General features: G+C 40.7%; 1 protein-coding gene across 8 annotated transcripts in view; it reads right to left on the bottom strand.

Annotated features, from left to right (window-relative positions):
* MAPRE2 (microtubule associated protein RP/EB family member 2) overlaps window positions 1-27699 on the bottom strand; it is an 87529-nt gene that overhangs the window by 18147 nt on the left and 41683 nt on the right. For 6 of the 8 annotated variants that reach the window (XM_050971131.1, XM_050971134.1, XM_050971135.1 and 3 more), the window contains 3 exons: window positions 19156-19283; window positions 6761-6906; window positions 4621-4834 (listed from right to left, as the gene is read on the bottom strand). In XM_050971131.1, coding sequence (XP_050827088.1) covers window positions 4621-4834; window positions 6761-6906; window positions 19156-19283 — 488 coding nt within the window. The remainder of the gene's footprint in view (window positions 1-4620; window positions 4835-6760; window positions 6907-19155; window positions 19284-27699) is intronic. The other 2 variants (XM_050971136.1, XM_050971137.1) reach the window with 1 other exon arrangement.

The raw sequence follows: 27699 nt of genomic DNA, 5'->3' as shown, positions 1-27699 counted from the left end.
ATATAATGCATTCATGCACAAACAGTTCATTCTGCCCTGGTTATTTTCCCTGTCATAGCGTGAGTATTTTTAGCCCTCATGTGATCCTCAGTATTTTCCAGCTCTGCTTTAGTCATCCTGCTCTCACTGAATATTTCAAACTAAAAAAAATCTAACAGCCTTCAGATCTAAGAACCTCTCACATTTTTAGCTTGCATGTAAATAATTAATTTTATTAAGCTGTCTTATACCTGTGTATTTTTGACACCCCCCACCCATACACTAGAGAGTGCTCCATGGAGATTTGCTCTGACATACAGGAATACTTACATAAGACACTAAGCTAAAATCCTGACAACCTGATCACTATTTTCAATTTTGATCAGATGAAGCCTTTTCCGCTATTTCCCGCAGGGAGCATTAGAACTGGCACAAACAACAGTGCCCTAATATTTTAATCCTGCACCACACTTTTGACTCTACATCTGTAGGCTGTTTACCACTGCATTAGAGCAGAGTGGAAGCTGTAGAAGATCGAAAGTCGGCTCAGGGCTGGCAGATGGCATCAGCTCTAAAAGCAGCTGTGGTGCTGCTGCCAAGCACCTACAGCCGTGCTCTGTGCTGCTCCTTGAAGGAGGAAAAGACCCTCATTTCCCCACCTGGGAGCTGCATTCACCTGGTGAAACCTTGCTGCTCCTACTGTTTCTAGCAGCACATTGCAGCACGTTACCAAAGTCATCCACCCATGGCACCACCGCCAGCTTGGCCACAAATTGTCTCTGTCCCTGAAGGAAGGGATAAGGCAGCACAAGGGTGGAACAGCAGATTAGTTGTAGGGACCTATTTCTGCTTCCATTTCCGAGCTGCATTATCCTTGACATGCGCTGACTCCCCAGCAGGATCACTTTTGGAACAGGAAGGGCTATGGCTGCTGGTCTGCCCACCAATTAGCACAAAAACCAGTGCATTTTTACACTTCTTGACTTTTGGGTTCTTTTAAAAGTGTTTATTTTTCAAATTAAATAAAGACCATACTCTGCATTTATAGAGATACAGGTTAATACCCATTTACAGGTACAGGAAGCAGCTACCTGATACCAGGCATCCCATCAAGCTTTAGAGTCTGATTAAAATATCAAAAATAATTTCAACTCATGCCAGTACCTTTCTGGATAAGTTTTCAGAGCAGCCTTTAAGGATCTGACCACTTGTTAACTCAAGGACATATATCTCACTCTACCTCTGAAAACACATTGTCAGAACAGTGTTATAAAGCAGTTATGAATAGTCAACAATGATCTCCTAAATCACTCAAGCCCAAAACTCTGTCAAAGGGCACTGGAAGAGTTACTCCACAGAGCAAAAGGAATCACCTGAAATGCATATGAAACTGCCAGTAGCTAAAGTAAATAATTCTTTTAGAAAGACATAGATCTAATCAATTTAGAGTAGGCATATTTTAAAGCCTGCCAAACCCCCAAATATGAATGAGTACCCATATATCTGCTTGCTCCTGACACCAAACAATAGGTGTGTACATTTAGGTATGTCCACTGCACTCTGTTTAAAAACTTTTGGATTATGCTGAAAGATCTTCTGGGTTCTTTATTTTTTCTCACGAGTGCTTCCTTTTGTTTTGTAATGAAATGACAAGGCAGTACTAAAACTTCAAAGCTTCATTGTTAAGGTAGAGCAAATCACACAAATTAATAATGGCACCAAGCTGTGTGGTGTGGTGCCAGAGGGAAGGGATGCCATCCAGAGGGACTGTGACAGGCCTGAGAGGTGGGTCTGCGCAAACATGAAGTTCAACATGGCCAAGTGCAAGGTTCTGCACCTGGGTCAGGGCCATCCCAAGCACAAAATACAGGCTGGATGGAGAATGGATTGAGAGCAGCCCTGAGAAGAACTTGGGAGTGTTGGTTGTTGAGAAGCTTAGCACGAGTCAGCAATGTGCACTTGCAGCTCAGAAGGCCAACAGTATCCTGGGGTTTATATCATGGTTCCTATAGCAGCTGTAATGAATACTCCTTCTCTTCCAGCTAAGTGTGGAAGACAGAGGTACAGAAGCTCATCTTTCGTGGTAATTTCCCAGCTGCCCAGAACTTGCTCCTCCATCATCCCAATTTACTCCCAAACAGCAAGAGATGAATCACACATAAGCTTGATGCATACAGAACTCCTCCCAGAGCATCAGTAAAGGCTCCCACTCCTTCCAACATGCAGGTTCTGTGATGGGGTGAGGTGAGGCACAGAGGCACTGTACATCAGTGCCACGAAAACGTGCTCACCCAGAATTCAGTAAGCCCATGAAATGAGTGACACTTAATCAAATTAGTTCTCTTCTAAATGCAAGCAGCAAGAAAAGCTGGAACTCTCATTTCACCCAGCATCATGTAATATCCATACCCCACCATCCTCAGCTCAGAAATTAAACTAGTGTTCTGCCTGTCATACTTCTGGACAACATTTAAGTTACTAATGAAGGACATTTTCCATGAAAAAGCCAACTCTCACAGCCACAGGATCTTATCAAGACTCATCACACCATCTCAGTTGTACAATTCCATACAACGGCTGGGAAGGCACAGGACATTCTCTTCATACCACCAACAACACAACATGACGTTATTGCATTATCCTCCACATCAGCTGGCTGGTTCCACTCCAGTAGCTATTCAGTTTCTGTAGGATTGTCACCTGCACAGCTTTAATTTGGATGACATATTTGTGACTTTGGGAAGAACAGACCATCTGTAGGAAGAATTAACAAGCACAGTAGAGTCTGTGTTTAATAAAAGTGTCTTTTCCAGTTTCTGAATTGGACAACATCTTGACATTAACACTTGGGTTCTCTGTTTCCAAAGGGAGTGCGAGACATCACATGGGAAATTGGAACGTGCCAGACCCCGACATTCAGAAGTTCAGGCATAAGATGGTGCAAAATAAAGATGTAAACAAGCTTTAGAAGCCCAGAGTAGTACTGGCCTGCTATTAGGTGCCCTATTTCCTGGAAGCACTAATGAGCTGAAGGCAGCTGGCCAAGTATGCCCCACTCTGACGTCAGAAGTGATCAGAGCAGAACACTGAAATCTGGGTAGGATTCCAGAGCACAAGGCAGCCTAAAAGTGAGGGTGCTTCATGCTTCACACCTGCCCTGCTTTTGTGAGTGCTGCTGCATATCCAAGCCCAAGTGAGGACAGGTCACAGGTTTAAAATCAACTAAATATCAATCCTTATTTGAGGAATGGGTTAACATAAACCCAGGACAAACCAATAAAGGAATTAGGTGCGTGTGCATGTGTATTTCCATATGCACAAACCCAAGTCCAGTAATACTTTTTTAGTGACTATTTCTATTCCTTAAATGTTAGCAGCTCTCCTGTTCACTCAATTCTCAGTTAACAAAACCAGCATCTACTCAGTGACTAGTCATATCCACATTACATAAACACCAAAGATCAGGTGTACTCCCTTGGCCTGTTCCCGAAACATTGCTGTGGTTTAACCCCAGCAGGCAGCTGAGCCCCCACAGCTGATTGCTCACTGTCCCCTGCAGTGAGATGGGGGAGAAACTCAGAAGGGGAAATGTGAGAAAATTCATGGGTTGGGATAAAGACAGTTTATTATTTAAAACAAAAGCCATGCAAACAATTCATTCACCACTTCCCATGGGCAGGCAGGAATTAACCTATCTACAGGAAAGCCAGACTCCATCACCCATAATAGTGATTTGGCAAGACAAATGTTGTAACTCTCAACATTTCTCCCCACCCTTCTCCTTATTCCTCCAGCTTTTCTGGCTAAGCACAATGCCACGTGGTATGGATTATCAGGGCAGTCCATTCGGGTCAGCTGTCCTGGCTGTGTCCCCTCCAAATTTCCTGGGCACCCCAGCCTGCTTGTTGGCAAGGCAATGTGAGAAACTGAAAAAGCCTGGACTCTGTGTAAGTACTGATTAGCAATAATTAAATCATCCATGACTTATCAACACTGTTTTGGTTTTAAATTCAAAATTTAGCACCAATCTTCTCTGAAGAGTAATCTCTATCCTAGCAAAACCCAACACAAGCGCAAAATAAAAAATTATAAGACTGAGGTATCTTTGTGAAAGAGCAAAACCTATATGTTCTTCAGTTAGGAGGACTAGCATACCCAAACAATATTCACACATAAAACCAAAAATAACTTAATTTTTGTTCTTCTGGTCAGCCCTTCAGATTTGTAAACATTTTACTCACCATAAAAATTAAAAAATAAATCAACCTGTGCAAGAATTTTCCTATAAAGGTGGAGGTGTGAAAGAGGAACACACTCCATTTAATGTTCTTGAATACACTTGCACATACCACATTCATCAACAGGATTGTTAAAAGCCTTTGTCTCCACCACCAGACATGTCCATGTCATTTACAGGGAGGGGGTTCAGTGGAGGAGACCCTATGCTTAGTGGGGCTGGGCCAAACTAGAGCACACAAGATGTTAATTTTCTGCTGTCACAAGATGCTAAGCCTATGATAAGGTAAAAAGAATGGCACAACCACCCAAGGAAATACTTTTAAACTAGTATTTAAGTAGAGTGGACCACAGTTTATAATTCTCTTCAGAGACAGAAATGGAATCCATTAAGAGGCAAAATACCTGCAGTTGGAGAGTTTGCATGGTGAGACTTTTTGGGCAGGTTAAAGATCTGTTCACCAGGATCTGGTGGAGGAAGAGCATCTTGGCCTTGTCGAGCTTCCACAGGATCATACTCCTTCCCATCATAGTTAGCATCAAAGAACTTCTTAAACCATTGAATGAAATCTAAGTTGTCTTGGAAGCGCCCTTTAACCAGTTTTTCCACAGGAATTACCTAAAGGTAGATATTAATATCCAATATTACATCACTGCCTTTTTTAAATATAAAAATTACATATACACACTTATTTTAAAAAATCTACTAACTGCATCACAAATAAACCTCTGCCATTGTTTTGCTCCTAAAAGAAAGGGGCAATTTGCAAGTGGTCTTAAAAAAAGAAAACAAAACCCAATGAGACCCAGCCTTTGAAGCAGTGATCCAGGGGGTGATGTAAGCCTTTACAGATATGGTTCCACAGAAGTGCTCCCTTACATCCCATGTGTACATCCCATGATGAATGACACTGTTCTGGGACTAACACTATATTCAGCCAACGAGGGATTTCTGGGTTTAATGGACATGGTACAGTTTGACGTACTACAAACAAACAATTCTTCAAAAACTCCAGACAGATGTTTCTTGCTCTCTGTCCTACTGTTTGAACTACAAAGCCCAGCAGCTTTTCCAAGACATGCTAAAGTTCAAACCAACCTACATTTTGGTAGCACATGGTCATCATATGAACCAAGCCTGAGGTTTTAACCTTGTAATTTCCTTCTGTTCCACATTAACTATAGATAGAACAGGTTTTGGACATGCAGAAGTTGTCTTAAATGCCTTATAAAGTTCTGCTAGAAGAAAGGAAAGGCTATGAAGGTGTCTCAACATCAATATCCTAGAAATTTTTCAGAGACATGAAACCTCCAAAAGGTCCCTTCAGCCAATATTAGAGTACTCAAGGCTTCCAGACACTGTGGGCAGACAGGGACTAGAGAAGAGCTGCCCTGCTTTCCTTAATTCAATTAAGGAAATTAAACAGCCAAGTTAGGTGGACCTTAATGCCTCTTCAATGTTATGAATTTTCAGCTGGAAAAGGGTTTTCATTTTCTTCTTCAGGATTAAGCCAACTGTACATCATTTTATAAACCTATGATGCTCCTGCAAGAATTGACATTGCATTTTGCATGTCTTTTCAGGTTGTTCCATTTGTACCTCAACTCCACATTAAAAAGGCATGCTAAATTTGCTCTCTACAGGAAAATTGACTACATTAGTCTTCCCAATGTTTTACTACCAAATCACACTGTAAATAGAAGTATCCATAACATTTAATGAAACAATGAGGCTTTTCCAGTTATTCATAGAAGTCTTAAGGCACCCTCTGTTATGGCTGTTTAAATTGCAGAATAAGGCAACACTAAAAGCCAGGGCAGAACCTTAAAAGGGTAAACAGACAGTGCATCAGTGTAAAACTATAAGCATGATAACATAACTTCCATTATTCGTTTTTATCAACACAGTAATTTATATTGATGAGTCTGTCAAACTCTCACATTCAAGCATAAACCAAACACCTTAAGCCTGAACAAGCATTTTCTCAGTGGTGTCTATTCTTAACTTTACAAGATCACATGTGCTACCCATCTATTCAATCATGGGGTAAATTATTCCAGCTTTTGAATAATTTAAATTCCTCAAACCCTGCTTTGGACAAAAAAAAACCCCGGAATACTTATAAGAACAGCATACTTTCAAATATGCTTTGTTGGAAATTTAGGTCACCAATAATTTTACTGATCAAAAAATGAAGATTCACTGATGACAAGGAATTTCCAACACATGGAGTTTTATCAAAGGGTCTCTGGTATTAAGATACAATGAGTTAGATGGCACAACTCTTCAGCAGACATGTGGACTCAATTTTCAATTTGTACCTAAATGGAGCCAAATGCCAAACTTCTCCCTTCATGCCCAAATACCCTTTTCAGATGATGAATGGTCAAGAACATTTACTTGCAATTCTAGTTCTCCACCCAAAAGTTGAAAAAGCACATTTTCAAATATTTTGAAGTTTGTTTCCCCTATTTATTAATTTACAAAATTTATGTAACTTTTGAAACATGTAGTGATCAAATACAAATACAGAATTATTCCTACCTTATCCACATTCATTCTTTTAAATGACGCCTGCAGAAGTTTGAAGTTGTGAATGTACTCATGCTCCAGCTTTGCTTGAAACTTTACTTTCTTCAAGCTAATGCACCCTGGGAACAACATGTCCATGAACTGGCAGTAAGCTGCTCCTATAACAAGAGAATGCATTGACGTTAATCCAGATGCACCCAGCTAAGACCAAATGGTGTTTAATGTCATTAGCAGAAAGCATGAGCAGAAAGCAACAGTGAATAAGTCCCTGCTGTAATTCAGCCTTACACTGTGCACCCAAGACCTGCTTATCTATTGTACATTGAGCAGTGACATGCTCAAGTGGTTCTTTCCCACTCAGTCTGGATCCACGATGTGCTGCTGGGCAGCATCCGAGGAATCACCTCGACCAGTGCAAAGTGAAATGGATGTTCTTGGAGTCCCCATTCACAGCAGGGCTGTCCATACAATGAGAAGATAACAGTGAAAATGAAAATCTCTTAATAAGCTTCCTCAATCCCCACAGTCCCCTGAATTCAAACAAGCCAGGATCATCTTTCTTCTGGCCCATGTACCCAAATGCCAAGCAAGTCCAATGCAATTATTTAAGATTGTACCAAACCATGATTAAAACAAAAAAAATAGTTGCAAGGCTCCAGCTTGTTAAAACACAGACAGGTCCCACCCCTCTGCAATGATCATCCTTACTGATTTTAATTTCCTGAGAAAAGCATTTAAATAAGCAGACTTTAGCATAGTTCCACCCATAGCTTTCAAGGCTGGGCTAACAGCTTTAGTTCTCTCTCAGCCAAGTTCCTAAGTTCAACTTTGGGAGCTCTCTGAACTTACAGACAGTAGGGTGTGTGTGCACAATTAATCCAGAATAAAGAAGGAAGTATATGGAAAAATTTCTAACCAGCATCCTGAGGATGGCTAACAGAGACAGCATTTCTTGTATGCAGGGAGCTTCCTCCTACAGCATCATGCCACTGTCATTTGCAAAACCTTTAGTGCTGACACACTCAAGTGTTTAGAAATCAAGATGAAAATGTTTAGGTAAATCAGAGGAAAAGCAATTTTCTTTCTTCTTCTTCAGATTTTTCTACGAAATACGTTATACTTGGCTAAGATTCAGAGATGTCCACACAGGACTGTAGAGGGTGCAGCCCCTGTGCTCGAGCATCAGGGCAGGGAAGTCATTGCCTGATTTCCCCTAACAAGTTCGATTTCACTTCCACAAAAAAGACTCTCGTGCTTTTAGTACACATCAGTTTTGACAAAGAAGTGTCCAGATCTCACCTTACAGTTCAACCCACTATAAACAACGATTTTTTATCACAAATATTTCTGAGTGTTCACAGAGAAACCAAAGTAACAAAGCAGACACCTGGCTTGCCCAGTTTTACAGGAGAGTCAACAATAACTTGAACTTTAGGTCATTTTTCTCCATGGGTATGTATATGTTTTGAAATGACCAACTTCATGCAGGAGATGGTTCTCATTCTCTGTATCCAGTCAGCCATCACACAAAGGGTTACCGAGATCATCACCCCCCCAAACAGAAGAGTTTAAGAGGAGAATCCAGAAATGTTCTCTGAAATACCAACACAAATTTTGCTAAGGGACTTACCAAGATCCAGCTTTACTGCTGGAAACCACTGCCATTTAAAAAAATGATCTGTTCACATTGCCTAGCTTTGTGGGGAAAATGGTATTTTAAAAACCTCATGTTCCAAGGACACCTTGTGCTTAGCTGTTTGCAATGGTCTTGATATGATTAGGAATCAAAGTAAATTATTCCCTAAAGGGAAAGGTGCCTTCTGGCAAGTTACAACCATCAGATGACAAATTTGCATCTTCTTACAGAAAACTTTATAAACACAATTATTTATTCAAAATTCATCCTTAGCAAGAGAACTTGTAAATACATGGCAATGGAAAAAATACATTACAGTTAAAAGCATAGATATACAGATAATGCATAGCTTGAGTACACTTATTATTGTTTAATTTAATGCAAACAGATTATTATGCAATCATTTAATGTTATAAATTGAATTTGTTCCTAACTCTGTCCTTTCATCCTCCCCATACCCCAATTATAAGCTTTAGTCTGATATCTAAGTAATTGCCTGGAGGCCCTAAAAATGCACTGCACAACCTTTCATCTAGATCCTTTTAGAAAACTAGAAACCCAAAGTGTTCACATGAGATTTTTCTCCTTCTGCTGGTAATGCAAATTCCTTCTGCATGCCTTTAGACAGTCTCTCTCTAGTTAGGGTATTTCCTTGTGTTTTCTCTCCTGGCAGTTGTTTCTGTACCTTTGCCAGCCAGGAGGTGGTCCTGGGTCTGCACAGCACTGGAGGGCAGAAAACACTGGACTGCATCCACATGGCAGCACGGAGCTGCTCCTGACACAACACGGGAGCGGCTGCTGGGCTGCCTCCCCAGCAGGAGGATTTCATTGCACTGGCAAATAGTGTTCATTAAAATACTCCTTCCTCAAGTACAGAGGCAACAAACAAACAGGGATTGAACTAAACACTGAACCACAAAGAGAGGAAATTCCTCCTGACTCCAAAAGCTAGAGATCTGCCTACCACACCAATAGGAGAAAGTAAAAATATCATTACAGGCAGCTGGAACTACCGGACTTTTGACATCGAGGTTATGAATGTATTTAATATTATATAGATATTTATTTATAATTTAGAAATTTACCCCCTAAAGCTTGTAGCTGTCAGATTACATTTAAATGGGAAACACCAGTGCAACAGAATGGGGACACTACTGCCTACACTGCCCATGGCTGAGACTTCCTGGAGGCAGCAGAAAGGGGAGCCCCACTTAAGTGATGTGAGACTGCAATGCCTTTCCCTTTCAGCCACAGCATATCTGTGTGGTCCTCTGCATATGGGACAGCACTTTAGGCCTATCCAACATGCTACACAACTGATGTTTCAATGCAGGTGCATGAGAAAAGAACCTTTTCAATGGAATGTAAAGAAAACAACAGTAGAGATAATGACTTTATGGCTTATGACATACCTCTTGCATAATTTACACAAACAAAAGAATTTTCATGCTACTGTGTTTTATTCAGTATTAAAAAACTTCCCCACATTTTCTGGGAAAAAAAACCAAAACAACAAAACAAAAACCCCAACAATCCCCCCACACACCCCAAAAAACAAACCAAAAAACCCCCCAAACCTAAATCTTATCAAATATGTAGAGGGAAGTTGAAAACACGCTGCCAGAATAGCTCTCACAATGAATCTATCTCTCTGACTAAAAAACTTCTATATGCATACACATGCACCTATACACATACAAAAAGAAATAATTTGACATCTACTCAAATGAAAGATGAAAAGTACAGCTGGTGGCACTGCAGAAGAGGGATCAATGTTAAAAACCTCTAATCCTTTATTAGCTAACAAGCAATTTAGAATCACTGGCTGAAAATCCTTTTGTGTTTTGATCTAGAATATTGATGCAGCCATTAGTTACAGAAGATATTCACGGGCCAGACTCTGAAATGAGCCTGCAAACGTGGCTGTGCTGAAATCACCCCCAGCAGTTGCTATTTTTAGCCCCATTAGTGAGCAGAAAGAACCCAGCAGCATCAGGGCTTTGCAGGTGCTTCCTGGGCATCCCAAGCTTGGGGCAGAGCAGGCAGCAAGAGGAGGGAGGGCATTGCATCCACCAGGCTGGGCAAGCAGCTGCCAGAGGAGGGGAAGGGATGCCAGGACAGAATTCAGACACAAGAGAACAAACTCACAATTGAAAAGGTGGTTATTTAAAGCTATTAATATTCAAGAATTTTGCCACATGCAGTTGTAAAGCAGAAAATTACTACCAAATTTATAAAAACTGAGTATCTTACATAATTTTCAGCGTTGTAGACAATTTTTCACTAGTCCCTTACAGTAAGCAATGCTGAACTAATTTTAGCTTTTGTCCTGTGTGTCTTCTTCCCTGCTTCTGTGTTTCTTTCCCCAGACTGTCCATGCTGACTTAGCTTGCTCTGAAGCATATGCACTCTGCATCATTAGAGATTTTCACCATCTGGAGGCTAATGAATACACAAATGCAAAGAAGTATTTTCTCTATTATCAAAAATACTTCTGCTCCTCACTATTTAAATCAAAAGGAAATTAAAGGAGGTAACAATGAAGACAAGAGAATCCTGTTTGCAACCAGTTTTTAACACTCAGTAAACTTCCTGGATTTCAGACCAGAGATCTGAAACCAAGATTAGACACTTTAGCATTGATGTTTATGTATTTATAAATTAAAAGGAAAACTTTCTTTTCAAACTGACTGCTTCTAATATACTATAGTTAGAACTTTTTATACTAATAAAATATTTAGTAGAAACACTATGAATATAAGCAGGTATAAATATAAGCCAATATATGTGTGCCCTACACAAATTAGGTCAATCCTTCAAATCTAATGTCAAAAGACTTTCCCTCACTGCTCCTGCCTGAATCCCTGCAGTGTGTGGGAGCAAGGTTTCAGAAAACCATATAAAACCACACCAGCCAACATGGAAAACAAAGGGCCTATGAAACGACCTCCTTGCTGGGGCAGGGGTAGGGCTGATTTCTTTTAATTCTGATACACAAACCTCAGCAAACAGAGCTAAGTTCTACACTAGAAATTTGGTATAAATGTTTAGCATTTGCTTTGTTCTAAAACTGCATAGAAATCAAGTTTAAACCTTTTAATCAGGCCTCAGTTTGATTTTCATATACTCAGTTTTTGAAAAATTACATTTGAGAAAAAGGCTGACTGCACCTTTTTCTGTAACAAAATTAGTTTTTTTCCTTTAATGAAATATTTAGATAATACAAAAACACATATCCAGTCGTGTTAGATACAAACTCCTTCAAATTATTCATTCACTCCAAAGCTGCAGCCACCTGATCAGGCATTTGGAAAATACAGGATGATTTGTGTATGAATTAGTCATCAGTTCTTCAGTTCACAGTGGTTGCTTGCACTGATGGAAAGCTGCACACACCCCATAGTTCTGTTGCTGGGACAACAGCAACAATCAAAAAAAACCAGTGACTTGCAAGGAGCACATGTGACTTAATAGTTTGGTAAGAAAGGGAGAGAAAAACCCACAAATGCCAGCAATGATTGTTTACAGTACAGCAGCACTTAGGGCTGGTCTTTTAGCTTAGGCTTTCTAGATTGCTTCCTCAGCAGCAATGTTTAGGTAAGCACACAGCAGTAGGTTTTCAACTGAGGTATCAGAGCATACATTTTCATTTGGATTTCCAATATGAGTGTTCTGTTATGCAATTCAAAGGTTGTTTTAAAAACTGGGCAATGAAGCTGGTGAAGGGTCTGGAACACAGCTCTTAGAGGAGCAGCTGGCGGAGCTGGGGTTATTTAGCCTGGAGAAAATGAGATGTGGGGGAACCTTCTCACTGTCTACAGCTGCCTGAAAGGAGGCTGCAGCCAGGTGGGGGTCAGTCTCTTCTCCCAAGCAACAAGCAACAGAACAAAAGGAAACAGCTTCAAGCTGTGGCAGGGGAGGTTTACTGGGTATTATAAAAAATTTATTCACAGAGAGGGTTGGTCAGGCATTGGTCAGGCTGCCCTGGGAAGTGGTGGACTCATCCCTTGGAGATATTTAAAAGTCACGCAGATGTGGTTCTTAGTGACATGGTTTAGTGGTGGACTTGGCAGTTGGACTCCATGATCTTTACAGTTTTTTCCAACATGAATCATTCTATGACTCCATGTCTGTGAGCACAATGTTGTGTTACATACAACCATATGTTTAAGAAACAGAATGCTTTATCTTGAGCACTCCACTGGAGAGACCACAGTCTTCAAATTCCTCTTTGCATTTCCAGCAGCACCTACATGACCTAGTATGTAGGTCAGCATCATTTTATTTCTGCAGTTAACACACCCTCCACCACCCCCCACCAGCCCACCTTCACCACAATTTAAGAAGTTTCAGCCCATTTCCCAGTGAATGTTCAAGACCACATCAATTTACCACCTACTTAGTTGTAGAGAAGCAAGCTTTTAGGGGGCTGTGCATCAGTAAAGCCACTCTGACCCAGCTTCACCCTTCCCAGCAACAGTCCTGGGGGGGGGCACTGAAAAAGCCCTAAAAGTGATGCAGACTAGACTGCAGCCCTGCCTTCCTGCTCACAGTTGCATAAGCACAGCTGCCTCAAAGAGGGCAGGGTGAGTGCCTGCACACAGATGGGAGCTCAAAAAAGCAGTGCTGCCACCACAGGAAACAGCCTAAAAGATCTATGTACCTTCTACCAGCCTTACCAGCAGCCCCTGAGATCATGTGTACCTAAATAACATCTGCTTCCAAAAGTCCTTTCCACACAGGTAGGGCATGTGTGTGATGTAATCCAGAATATCCACTGATCATTTTAAATAATATTGGAGGGAGATTTCCCCTGTGTTAATTTGTTCTCTCTTTTTCTTAAATATGTAAATCATTAAGCTGCTCATAAATTATACACAGCAGAGTTTTTAATACTCAAATTTTTGGCAATAACTTATTTTGGAATCCATTAATTTTTAATGAGGAAGATCAGAACAATTTCAGAAAACACAGTTCCCATTTAACTTAAAATAGCTGCCTAACTCATCATGTCTAAAGAAAGTACCACACAAAATCTAACAAGCTCTTTAAACCAGAGGGAAATCAAGCAACTGACTGCAAGTGAGTGCTATGAGTAATTAAATAATTACTTTTAAAAAGTAAAAACCTTGTTCAAGTTCTATTCCTCCTGAATTCTTAAAGAGTGACATTTTAAAAAAATAAATTATTGGCTGGGAATCTCATGATACTGCTTCCCAAGCTTCCTCAGAAAGTTTTGGAAATTATTTAAATACAATCATTAACATTCATTGTATCCCTCTAATCCTAAACATCATGTGGAAGATACCAGAGAGTCATTGACACCGATTATGGTCTGTGTTGCATGACCTCAGGACAACATGCCAGTTCCTTGAAACATGCCTCGGTTACAGAGTGCAAATGGGATCAAGCCATGTTTTAATCATGTTCCCAAGTTGTGCTAGAGACCCAACCTCTGCAAGGCTGCCAACTGGGAAAAAACCAAAGCTGCCAACGTGGAAACATGCTTTGGCTTCTCAGGCACACTGGGCTGGAGAGGAATGCTGGCACCAAATGCTACAACAGGGCCACATAGGGCAGATTTTAGTAATAAGCATGTAGGAAGTTACAGGTTAATAAAGGCAGTGAGCAAAATACTTCTGAGACATGGAAACACAAATCCTGCACAACTCACCCCCAGAATAAACTGCATTTGTGCGTATATTTACACAACCGATTATCAAAAACAACAGCTCTGCTCACCATTTCTCTGTGTGGCCCACACACTTCTCCTCCAGCCCCTGAGCCCTCCTCTGGCATGGTGGAGAGGAGAGGAGCTGGCTCCCTTGGAGCACTGCTTTTCCCTGCTGCTGCCCAGGCTCCTGAGGCTGAGGGGCTGGAGCTGCTGGCTGCCCTGCAGACAGGCACTGCCCTGCCACGGGGCTGGGGCACAGCACTCCCTCCCTGGAAGCAGAGAGCCATGGACATCCTCCACAAGCCAGAAAAGATCTTCCTCCCCTGCACAGCACCAGTCACAAGGGACAACAGCCCACAGAGGCTGTGGGGAAGTTTTCCTCCAAATGCTGAGCCACAAAGGTGACACAAAGTCAAACAAAGGATGGCATCTGCCCTGTTGTCACTCTGCCTGCTCTCCTCCGACACCAGGGTGGCAGAGTGCCAACAAAACCAACAAAACACACACAAACACACACACAAACACACACACACACATATCACACATATATATAAAGGGACTGCACATTTCCACAGCAGCAACATCCACTGAGATATGGGACAGAAGCCACCACATGAGAAATTCCCTCTGGCAACACCCAGGGCATCTGTAGAGAAAGCATCACAGTCTAAAATTTGAAAATGCCAAACCACATGCTTTCTTCATAATACGGCCATTTATTAAAAGCAAGGAAAAAACAACCCCGCATTCAATCCTTGATCCTTGCATACAAATCCTCAAAGACAGAAGGCCTGTATGCACTGGGGGGCTGACAATTTGCAAGTTTATAATTCTACAGAGAATTTTCAAATACACAAAGTGGGGAGAGTCTGTATCTCCTTAACCTCAGAGAATCACAGAAGTATAGCTAAGTCAAAAATTATACTTTCCTCCAGGCCACATTTTCCTTTCTATCCATTTACCATTTCCTTGACATTAGATAGCTTGTAGACATTGTGTTGTTTCTTTTTAACTCATATGCAAGCCTTCTATAATCCCCTGCCTGACTCTTATTTTGAATATACTCTGATGTAACACTCTAACAGTCATGAAAAGCCCTGCAACACATACACTTGGTACTCCTTAGAGATGAAAAACAGCCTTACTAAAGAAAATTCAGCTATAAGCTGCTTAGTCAGAATTCTTTCCAAGAAACCACTGTGTATTCCTTAAAAAACAGCATGACTCCTAAGAAACAACCGATGTCATACTTCATATGAAACTCCTCTTCCCCAGACTTATGGGTTTTGCACATGGGATCCTAGGACAGTACATCCTCTCAATTGTTCTCTATTATATTTCATTGATGCATCAAATTAAATGCTCTCTCTTTAGCCAATCTAAAGGGAATGCACTATGCCTTCTATCAAAACCATGGTATATAAATTTCACATTCAGGTAAAACAATTTTGCAGGAAATCAAATCCAGAGTCCAATGACTGACAATACTGCATATATCTAAAGCAAAAAGAATTGTATTGAGATGGAGAGATTTTCCCTGTTCAGTTGTCAAAACTAAATTACCAGAGGAGCTGCAGGCTGAATTAAGACTCTCCAGAGCTGCACACATCCATAACCTGGCTTTCTTGGCACATCACCACCACAGCAGGCATTCAGAAAGCTCAGGGGACACTGCACGTTGCTCGGCCTACTTAGCAGAGACAAAAACCACATCTAAGACTCCCAAAGAATACAAATACTTTAGGACTAAGCCAAACTCTTCCTGTGCTGCTCCTCATCCTAGCAGCTCTGTTCCTCCAAGTGGAAATTGAGAAACAGGCTGGTATTGATACAGTATGTGTATTATCAAAGCTACTTCTCCACAGCAATGAGGAAAAGGAGGTCGGATTGCTTTTCCTGTCACTGTAACTACTGTCAAATTAAGCTTCAGATATGTTCTGAAAAAAGTCTTTAGTAAAGGCAGAATGTCACATTATTCCTTCTTGCTTAAGCTCTGAATGTCAAAAATTATTGCTAGGTTGGCTGCAAAATGTGGGCACCCATGAGGTCTCACAGCCAGGTGTTGAACACCACCACATGTCATATCTAGGTTGCTCCTTCCTCCTAAAAGTAACTCCTTTGAGCTTTTAATTCAGATATAACATCGCCCCTGCTTTCCCTCTCCCACGTTTTTTGGCCCCACATTTAGCTTTTTCTGGCATTTTGATTGCTCCTTATTAACAAAAATGAACAAGAACTGAATAGTCATAAAACAGCATGACTAATGCTAATGCTTTTTTCTAAAAAAGAAGAAAATGTCCATACAATTTTACAGTAGATTATAAAAATTCAGTTACGGGACCTCTGCAGATCCCTGCTAATGCTGTGAAATGCTTCATAGCTGTAAAGAGTTTCCCACATATTCCTTCCCTTTGAAGTCCTGGATAAATGCTCATATTTTATGGAAACGAGCATTAATCTGCTTGAAAGCTGCCAATGGTTCAAGGGACGTCAGCCAAGGAATGTCAGAATGAATGAGTTAGACTGGCCATTCTCAAACTGCAGCCCATACCATGCTTGCTTGCTGGTGCTTTGCCTGCTAGTTGGCTCATTTGGCTAGTTGACTCATCATTTGTACTACTGTTCCCTTAGTATCCCTCTTGAAAGCTACACTAGAAATAGGCTAAATAAAATAGCTGTACATTTAATAAATTGCTTTGAGTTTACACAGAAAACTATACTAAATGCAGGAAGATTCCCAAACCTGCTTGTCCATCTGTCTTCAATCCCTACACATGGATGCTCTGCACATGAGAAATGGACTATGCAGTCTCAAATGGGAAGGACCTATTAAGTCTAAGATTACTGTGCTCTAGTGTCTGCAAAATTCTATCAGTGTTTAGAGTCATCAGTTCAGAGAGTAAAGTCCTCCTGAACACAGGAAGTACTGTGCTAGAATGCTTCTTTAGATAAGGAGCTACTAAAGCCCCTTCTGGCTTGTAAAGCACATGAATGTAAAAACAGGAATGTGTAAGCATCAAGTTTGACTACCAAACCAAATGGGGAAAATCAAATTAACAGCTTTCACCCATAAAGACAAGAATGTAGAAGCATCAAGTAGCAATAACAATCAATACAATCCAGGAAATTCTAAAGAAAGAAAATATTTAATTTTATACAGAATGCAGTAAGACCTGCAATGAGATGACCCTTTTTCAGTTCTTCCCTTGAGGTGTGTCCCAAAATCCTCTCTGTAGGTCACAGAAGTTGTATAAGAAGCTGCGTAATGAAATGGGACAGTGGATTTGTGACAGTTCCCATACTTTTCCCCTCCTTGCCCCACCCAGCTGAAGTGTCTCTATCTGATCTTCTTACATAACTTTAACTCATTTTATTCTGCTTAGCCAATATATTCTTAGATCACTTCTCCCCTGTTTTCAGAAACGGTTTTGGTGAAGTTTTTTGTGTCTTAGTTGGTTTTTTGTTGGGTGGGTTTTTTTGTGTAAGCCCACACACATTTAACTTGATTGAAAACTCACTTCAAAAGCTTCCTTTCAACTATTTATGAGCATTTAAATAGCTACATAGGAACAAGTCAATAACTTGTCTACTATGTTTCCTGTTTCAAACAATAGCAAACTTTGGGTATTTTGGGATGCAAACGTCCATTTCCTTCTATGTTTCTATCTCCTTCAGTGTGTGCTTGCATGTATCTATCTGTACCTATCTATAGCTACTCCCTGTGTGAATTCTGTCTTTATATATACCGAAATAAAATACTTAGGCTAACTTCCTGACATGTAAATATAACAACAGCTAGAGATAACACTTCAATTTCAAGTTTAATAACAGTTAAAAAAAAAGTATTTCCCATGGTGTGTGTATTTAATTGTTCAGATTATATCAGTTGCTTACATTGACTCTATCCTGCACTTTTTCAACTTCATTTTTATGGTTGTTGTGCAAGGCTGCAAGTATGATACTCTACTTCTGCAGCTGAAAATTGTTTTCTTAAATTTTGAAGGCTAGGCTATAAGACAATCAACCTGAAAAGATTATTTGTATCTTTCAGGGGACATCTCTGAGGCAGAAAATTTACCCAGAATGATAGGCAGAAACAAATATATTAATTTAAGACCCCATTATTTATTTTGTCTAGACCAAGAAATAGCTGACATCTGGTCTTGTTGTTCCTCTTCCATGTGCTTTGAGCACTGTCTTCATAAGATAATACCTTCATAAAATAATCCCAGCACATCAGTTGTCTGGAAGTAGCAATCTAAGTTAGATCTCCTCCACCACAAACAAACTCCTCCTCCACCAAGCATTCTCAAATTTACAAATCACAGTTGGAAATCAGAAACAATTCATTCCCAAGGGGCATGTATATTCACAGTGAAACATCAGCCTTTTTCTGTGTCATTTCTAGCCATCATCTAGTTACAGACCCTGTTGTTTAACACCCATCTTACAGCTGGAACTCTGATTAACCAAAATGTCTGAAGTATTCAAACTATTACCCTTTTTTCAGGGCTCATGAGCAAATATACTTACAACAGTAACTCAGATTTAAAGAGAAAGAGGCAGACTTTGACAAAGTTCTAAAGCCCTTACAGCAGCTAAAGCCTCATTTCCTCAAATCCATGGTTTTTCTTCAATCTTTTTCTCACGCTTTTTTCCTGCAAGCATCAGCAGGGATTTGAGAAACCTCAGGAAGGAAAAGGAGCTGGAGAATTTTGTTCATCTGGGGCACTGGTTCTCTATTTGTCTCTTTTCCAGTTATGTCCACTCTCCATTTGAAAAGATACCACCCCTGTGGCTTTAAAACACTAAAACTTATCACTGCATTCTCTGCTTGCTTAGCCAACCTTTTTTATTACTTCTATGTATCTCCTGCTACATTTGTCCCATTCACCTCTGCCTTTGTTATGCTTTCCCAAGGCACCTTATCTTCCCATGATTAACACAAACGTAAAAATGCTTCCTGTGCACATACATTAGTCTCTCTTTTCAGAGCAACTGGTTTCTGTCAAAGTTAAAAGTTATCTATTTTCAACAAATCAGACTTTTAAAGTGGTTTTAAAATAAACATTTATAGAGCACACTGTGCTTTCTTACCTGAACAGAGTTGTTCAACTTTTGTGTAGTTTAAAGCTAATATATCATTAACCCATGCAATGATGTCATGTCTGCTCATAGTCTCCTGGGTTATAGAGGTAGAGTACACGTTGACCGCCATTCCCCAACTAGGAAAAAGAGAGAGACAAAAAATATTTTTGACATTTTGGTAATTTTTTTCTAAATACAATGAATATATGCTTCCTGTTCAAAAGAAAACTCAACCCCCTCTCTTTGTTTATTGAGAGAGGAGGGGTAATTTTTATTCTTTGATGATACGTAACCTCCTCAATGTCCTCTTGGATCCTATGAACATATTTCTCTGGCTGTTGCTGTGAACTTAAAGAACATACAAACCTATGGTACTCTGCTTCATGCCAGTAAGGTAGAAAAAACCCCAAAATCAGACGTAAAGCTGCACAGACAGGATCAGAGACCCAAGATTTTGTCACAATTTGCTGCACCAATACAGTGATCTGATACCGGCCAATTTTTTGCCACTGCAGGATGATCAGGCTCCCTAAGCCAACACTAAATTTTAGAAAACTTCTAAATGATGCAGTAGCTGTTCTATTTACTGAAGTCTTGATTTCTTATTGGGGCAGGGCCCTTTTGGATCATTAATTCAGTTCCTAACAGTCACAGAGTGAATATCAAATTATCTCTGTTATCAATGTACCAACGTCTATCCTGAGAGCAACTGAGATTTGCAGTCCCAGCTGTGTGGTTGGAAAGCTGCTGTGGAGCCCAATTCTTCTCAAACATTAGGAACATTTCCTCTCAGCTTAAACCCATTTGTTCTTCTGCCAACATTATCCTCCAGCCCTAATTGCTTTTTCTTCCCCAGAGTGGATTTCCTGATGCTTTAGAGACAGCACTCAGTGTCTGTCCCAAAGCCCAGGTAGTCTAGATTAAACAAATCAATGCCAGTCTCTTATATCAAGTCAGACTTTCACTGACTGGCCATGCCAGCGGTCCTTCTTGAACAGACAGTTTCAGTATTCAGTTAACATTTCACTGAGACCTTGGTAAACGGCACTCTGTGCTTGAACTTTTCACAGTTACATCACCTTAGATAGATTCTTCTAGTTAGCAAAGGTCCCTCCCTGGAAGCTGGCAATTCATAGTAGCTTTTATCATCTTCCCAGGTACACAGACCAGAAACACATACTACTGAACTTTGCTCCCTGTTATCCTAACCTAGTCACATCTTTCTGTTGCAGGATGTTGCAAAGAGAAAACATGAGCACACTCAAGTTTATCTCATCAGCAGTTTCAAAGAGCAGAATCAAGTTCATGGAGAGAGATAGCAATGTTCCTGTGAGTAACGGACTCCAGAAAGTCCACTAGAACCAATCCAAGTATGAAGTGTCTCAGAAATGACCAAAGAGTCAAAAGTTGAAAGACTATTCTTGGTTTGTTGGGGACTGCACACCTTCATCTCTCCTGGCAATCTGTAGCTAACACTGATCTGCCTAGCTCTGGTGCTAGTCCAGCCATCTCAGCTTTGGACTTCAACTTTCTCAGTCAATGCAAGAGAGCAGGAGAGCAGGATTTCCTCTGTAGGACCCCAGGTCTGCATGGACTATTTCCATTGAGAATTTGCAGTGATGTAGCCCTTTGAAGCCTGACAAACAATTCTGCAGGGACAAGACTGCAGATTAACTCCACCCATAGTTATGTGTGCTAACTAGGTGGGGCAACCTAGGTAAAATGGGAAAAACCTACCAGCACAAAACTTGACTTGGTAACATGTAAGTGTATTAGTACATAACATAGAGAATAATTTTAAATACAAGATTAGGAAGTTCCTTATCCAGGTCACTTTCTAGGAAACAAATCTCACAAACAGAAGGTTGTTCAAGTTGTTCCCATCTACTGACAATAAGACAAAAGACATAAAATCCTCAAATATGCTTTATAAGGAATTGAAGAAAAAAGAGAGAGAGAGAAAATAGGGTTGAAAAATTCATGCTCCAATAGTCAGGCAAGCACTGTCAGAAATTCATTCAGAACCAGGCTGCTTCCTATCCAGTGTGTACAGGCAGCTCTGGAGCACGGATGGAATCAGCCTGTGCTCAGACTGCTCCGTTCTTCCCGCGGGCTCGCATGCAGCACAGCCAGCTGTGTGAACACAGCCCTGTATTCACTGAAGAGTTAGCAAAGGTCGCTTTCTTGGCATGCACCAAATGCTTGGACTGATTCGAGTGCTAGGAACAAAGTTTTAGAAACAGGGAGTGCCCTTTTACTCTTAAAACTCCACCATAATGGCTAACCATAAAAACTTAGCTTCAACATCAGGGTGGAAGGCACTGAGCGGGCAAACAACCCCTTTGATACTAATGGCATCTGAAGTTTGAAACACATGGGTTTTATTTTATAATTTTTAGCTTTTTTATATGGATAAAAAAACTAACAGAAAGATAGTACTACTGCCACCATTAAACGAACATGTTAAATATTGTATGTAAGATCAGTTGAAATAACAACTGAATAATGAATTTAATATTCACTTAGAATTAATAGCGAGCTTAATAATAAACTGAACTTCAACACAGAGGAGTCCACTGAATTCTACAGCAACTAAAGATATTTAGATAAGAACATTTGAAATAAAGCTACTCTGATCTCTAATTGCCACTACTTCAAGAACATTTTAATTGGCCTCTGAGGCCAGGCAGAGCTCAGAAAAAAACATCATCTACCACCAGTAAAAAGGGAAAGTTCACTTTGTTAAAAAGATCAAGAAAATACATGCACACAGAGAAAGGAAGCAGAACTTCCTTCATCACCTTTTTCCACAAAGAACTGCAAAGAGAAATACCCATCCTTCTGCAACCCACAGGGGAGCAAACAACTTCCTATGCTGCATTGCATGGGGTGGGGAATTCTACTGCAGGAAACTGTGAGTAAATGAATAACCTTGAGTTTTACAATGCTATCCTGAAGGATACCTGCAATACAACTTATGCTACATCTGTGAATTAATTATTATGGTCTAAGGGTCAAACAGAGGTTCAGACTATTTATTAGAGACGAGTTCAAGCTATTAGAAACAAGAGCTTCAGATTTGTACACAAGCATGCTTACAGCTGTAAGCAAAGGCAAAATGAATCAGAATTTCTATTAAAAAACTCAATAACATGCCACTGCCATTCATTCTTAAGTGTTTTGTTAATATATATGTGAATATTCCACAGCTGCTTCTCTTGAAAGAGTTTTTACCCTCTCTTTGCATCTCTTGTTCCCCACCCTCCTACTGGTTATGTTCTAAATAAACTCAGATGGGAAAGGTTTCCTTTACAGTAAGCATGTTCTAATTTGGTGCTCAGATACACACATATCCTGTTTGCCACACAGAGAGACCTTAAACAAAACAAAAAAGAAGGAAAAAAAAAAAAAAAAGAACAAGCAGATGTAGGTAGTGCAGCTACCATGCTCAGCAACAGTCAAGAACCTCTGTGCTCAACATCTACAGCTGGGCTGGGGTTTTCTGGAGTTCCCAAAGTGCTGAAGTACTCTGAAAAATGTGATCCATCTTCAAAACACATTAATAAACATGTGTAAGCTGATGCAAGAGAGCAGCTGGACAGGTGGAGACACACAGGCCGTACTCTGAACAGCCAAGTAGCTAACAACTTGATTTTATGTTGTAATTCACTACTTCTTTCCAATAACATTATTTACATTTTTGATTTGTTAGGCTTTCACTTGTTTACACTGAAGGCTCTGACTCACAAGGTTGCAATGAGGCTTACACAAGCCTGAAAACCAGTATCTACCTGGTATCTTCAGAATTCCATAGAGGTGCCTTGTGATTCTACAGCAACTGAAAGCAGACTGAAGAAAGCACATCATACCTCCCACTTCAGGAGGCACAGGGGGACATTAAAACCCTCTGGCTGTTACAGTGCTGCCTAAGCACAAAGGACACTCCCTTGTTTTACTTCAAGACCCAGGAGAGTCTTCACATATTAGTCTAGGCCATTTCAGAAGAACACTTTACACATGCACAACTACACACCACAGACATGAGTTCAGAGGATTAGACAGGTGCTGAAAATCATGTACATGCTTAAGCAGTTTCCCCAGTTAGAAATATACTGGCTCAGCATGCCTGACGGTAAACATTACACCCAAAAGTCTATTAATTTTTTAAGGCATTATATGCAGCATTGAACATTGAGATATTGGGTATTTTCCACTGTTCTTGCTACAGATAATTGCAGCTGTTACAAGGTATTATCCAGATGTTTTTAAGGACAGTTTTGCAAGAAGCACAATTATATTTTTCCAGGGATAAACTAACAGTTGTTGACAGGAGAAGCTGTATCACAACAAACCAGTAACAATGACAAGAGCAGAAGGATTACAGCAGTGAATTTATTTGTAGTGTAAAACCTCACCACACTTGCCATCTCATCTGAACCTGCAAGGCTCTCACATTTTTGCAGAATAGGGAAGGTTGGAGGGGACCACTGCAGTCCAGCCTCCCAGCCCAAGCAGGGTCACCTAGAGCACATTGCTCAGCATTATGTCCAGATGGCTTTTGGTTATCTCCAAAGGAGGAAAATCTACAGCTTCTCTGGGGAACCTGTTTCAGTGCTCACTCACCCTTACTCCACTCGGGTGGAACCTCATGTGTTCCAGTTTCTGCCCACTGCCTCTCATTTAGAACAAATAGACATGTTTGTATTAAATAGTAGTGCAAAGAGGCAAACAGATACTAAGTTTGTAAATGCAGTGGAAAGTCTGTGTGACAGTACAGAGGAACCTTCTGGAAGCTGGCACCTGATAAGATACTGCCAATAAAACAAAAGATCTCACACCAAAAATTACTAAAGCAGGAAATAACAGCAGAAAGTCAAAGATGAAGCTGAATGAGACTGCTGCAGCTGCTGCTCAAAAGGCTCTCTAGATGAAAGCTACTGCAGAAACAAAGAAATCTCTGAAGGAAGAAACCTGCCAGATTCAGTGGACAAATCCCTGTGCAAGGAAAATTGATCCTTTTATACCATCCTGAAATGACAACTGATTTGCAGCTGGACCCTGCCTGTTTCTTGCCCCTCCCTGCACACAGCTGTAGCCACGGTCATTAGAGACCAGTTGTGCTCGTACAGAAAGGAGTTCTGCAGATAGAAGATCAACACAAAAAAGCTCCCGTGCAGTGCTGACAACACTGCTCTTACTCTGCCTTTTGACTTTTGCTGTACTTCTGCAGCTAATACCTTGGCATCAGAGTGCTGCAACTGCAGTGATATTTGCAGCAAGCAACACAAAGGCTCCATCTAGCCAGAAATGGACTCAGAGACAAGATTAATCACAATGAGGTACTGCCATGGGAAAAAAAAAGAAATAAAAGAATCCTGTGATTATAGTACTGTGAGAGTTCATGTTTTTAAATGGTGAATGTCAAATCTCTTTTGCACTGTTCCCATGTTACTAAATTGCCCTGAAATGCTAAAAACATTTTTATTTTCAGTACATCTCACTCACTTCTGAATGCCATTTTTCATTTACCACATGGATCTGACTTAACCTAAAATGATTTGTGAAGTACTCTACAAAGTCTAGACGAAACTGAGGCAATCCATGTACATTTTATGGCTTGAATATTGCTGGATTATCACTGAACACAGACAACAGCATATTTTCTATTGTTCTTATTGCACTTCCCTGTTTAAATGCAAGTGAAATTAGAGTAATAGAGATGCACTCTGATTGGATTAGGCAATTCTTTTCTGTTAAATTAGAGGCTTCCTGCCAATGCTGGGATGTTTGACCTACATAAATGTTTATGATGGGTCTAAAGGACTGCTTTAGACCCAAATCTGAGTACCTTCTCTAAAGGCTCCTGGTAATTCTGGTTTGTGCTACATATGGCTTTAGAAAACTTGCACCTTCTCCCCCCGCCCCCCCAAAAAAAAATTATTATCTGAGAGGCTGAAAAATATTGATTGTTTTTCAGATATTTAGTTTCCTCAAATGCGAACACCACAACCAGAAGTATTCCAATAATATGCACAACTAGAGCCAAACCCTCTGATATGGCCTAATAACTAGCAATACATTACACTGAATACTGCCTAGCATTTAGAAATAGAACTTTATTCACTAACCAGTTATTAAACTGGGGTAGTTCACAAAACTGAAAAGAACAGTTTCAAATTCCAGGACAATTATTTAGTGCTTTGAAGATTTCAGGGCACCCAAAGGTCCACCTGAGAAGAACAAACCACTTTCACTGACTCACATCTGCCAGTCATGTTTGCATTCACTTGAATCTGCCAGTTGTATTGCCATATTATAAGACTTTATTTCTCCATCTACATTCTCACTCCTGCTGCCACTGAAACTGTGGCAATGAAACAGCAATGTCATGTCTCTAGAATAACAAAATTCCTTTTTTTTTCAGGGTTCACCTTTGCCATCACAAGTACAATGCTACAGTAACACCTAACTACCTAATATCTTCATTATGCCTGAAAGTATTTGCATGCTCTGAAAGGTTCCTTATCAATTTCGAAGAGGAAACAAATGTTAATTAAAAAAAAAACCCTAAATTCTCTACAAAGGAGAAAGGTTCAAGAAAGGCAGACATCAATAGCTTACACAAAATGGAAGCAATTCAGAGCCTCTGGCCACCACCATTTCCACCCAGGTATATTGGCTCTGGTTAGAAATGAACCACAGCAGTGCACAGCACCCTCAAACCACACGTTAGAGCTGTTGAACAAAGCAATAGTAATGTTTTCTGCTGAACAGACAGGTACTATTTAACATGGTGTAAGGACACAAAAATTTCAGTATAAAAAGAATATGACTACAAATTAAAAAGGCATTTTATTAATGATGGACAACAAAAATCCTTTGAAGTAGGCTGAATGAGAGGAACCTAACTGTGGCAAGGCTGCAATGCTAAAAAACTTCACAGCCTTTACTTAAAGGCTTTATCCTCCCCCTGCCAAGGCTTTCAACTCTAAGATCTTAAGCTTGAATCACTGCTCTGATGCCCTGAAGTAAGATATTCAACCTGTCAAATTTTCACAATAGACGCTGGCAACTAGTCTACCTTTCACAATAAGGACAAGGGGATTGTGAAGGGAGGGGGAAAAGAAAAGGTTGATTCAAAGGAAAATAATTCTCAGACTTATGCAATAAACTCAAGTCAATTAGAAATTAGAAACACCTGCATTTTAGAAAACTGAAGATGTCTATGACCATTTTGTAACTAGAAAACCTCTAGAAAGCTGAGAAGCAAACCAATTTTTAATCTTCTGTTAAACAAGTTTCCATTCACCCAGACACTAGCAGGAACTTCAATTCTCCTTTTTTTCATTTTTTTCCCTTATGGATAATAACAGATTACCAAGCAAACATGCAGACATTACTAAAGGATTTCTAAGAGATTAAAAACATGCCATAAAACAAGGTAACATCAGTGCTGATCACTAAAGAAAGGATGCCTTGAGAGGCAGCCCATGCAAGCAAACCTCAGTTCCTAGCCTAAGCACTGAAAATAACAGGGGAACCATTTATCATTTTGCTCCCACGAGTTGATGGAGGAGTAGTTTCACTTTCAGAGAGGAGATTTCTTTAGCAAATGAAGACTTGGGGGAAAATGAAGACAGCAGTGGAGGAGAGCCTGTCCCCACATCCACTGGCCCCAGGTGAGTGCAGCCTGTGAACTCCCAGGCGAAACACAGCCATCCACCTCAGCAGCCACCAAGGAATGCCTGCCCGTGAGCAGAAAGGGCTAAGAACAAGCAGGAAGCCTGATGAGGAGCAGCCAGCAGTGCTGGGCACTGGGGCTGCAGGGCACGGAGGCAGTGTGTCAGAGGAGAGCCCAGCAGGACAGCAGCCACGCTGCAGCAGCTCTGGCAGCCCGGCTGCTCCCGGCTCCGGCCATTTCCGCCTTTTAAGTCCAGAAAACGCTGCGGGCAGGCTTGGGAGCTTCAGCAGGGATGGGATCCAGCTAGAGACAGATGAAGTCACCAAATGAATTTAGTGTTGACCTATCCGGGGTTTCGCTGCCCCCCTCCTCCTCTCTGGCATGTATACATTCCGAGGTGAAAGGCTAAAGTAACACGCTGATTTACTCCAAGCATAACCTAATGGCAAATGAGATTTTGTAATACTATACAGCCCTCCTGACGGGGGGCCTGAGCAGCCTCCAGCGCCTCACAAGCCTGCAGAGCCAGGCAAGAGAGGCTGTGAGTCAGCAGGAGACAGGCGCTGAACATCCACGGGTTTCAGAAGAGGACAAGTCTGGGAAAAAGGGAAAACAGGAGGATTCAACAAGGGGAAATGCATTGCCTTTCTCCTAACACATAGCTGCTGTTTTCTAACAACAGACTGCAGTACACTTAAAAAACCCTGGCTGTCCAAGGCAGGGGAAGCTAAGGAGTAGAGCACTCCCATGGGAAACCTCTGGCACCAGCTAAGGAGGGACTGCAGTACAGCTTTCCCACTCACAAAGGATGCACTATGATACAGAGCACAAGGATTCGGTCATGCATCAACTCTTCTCTCTCCTACATTAAA

The sequence above is a fragment of the Serinus canaria genome, chromosome 2 (assembly GCF_022539315.1).
Source record: "Serinus canaria isolate serCan28SL12 chromosome 2, serCan2020, whole genome shotgun sequence".
Classification (NCBI taxonomy): Eukaryota; Metazoa; Chordata; class Aves; order Passeriformes; family Fringillidae; genus Serinus; species Serinus canaria.
This window is presented reverse-complemented; position numbering and strand designations above follow the sequence as displayed.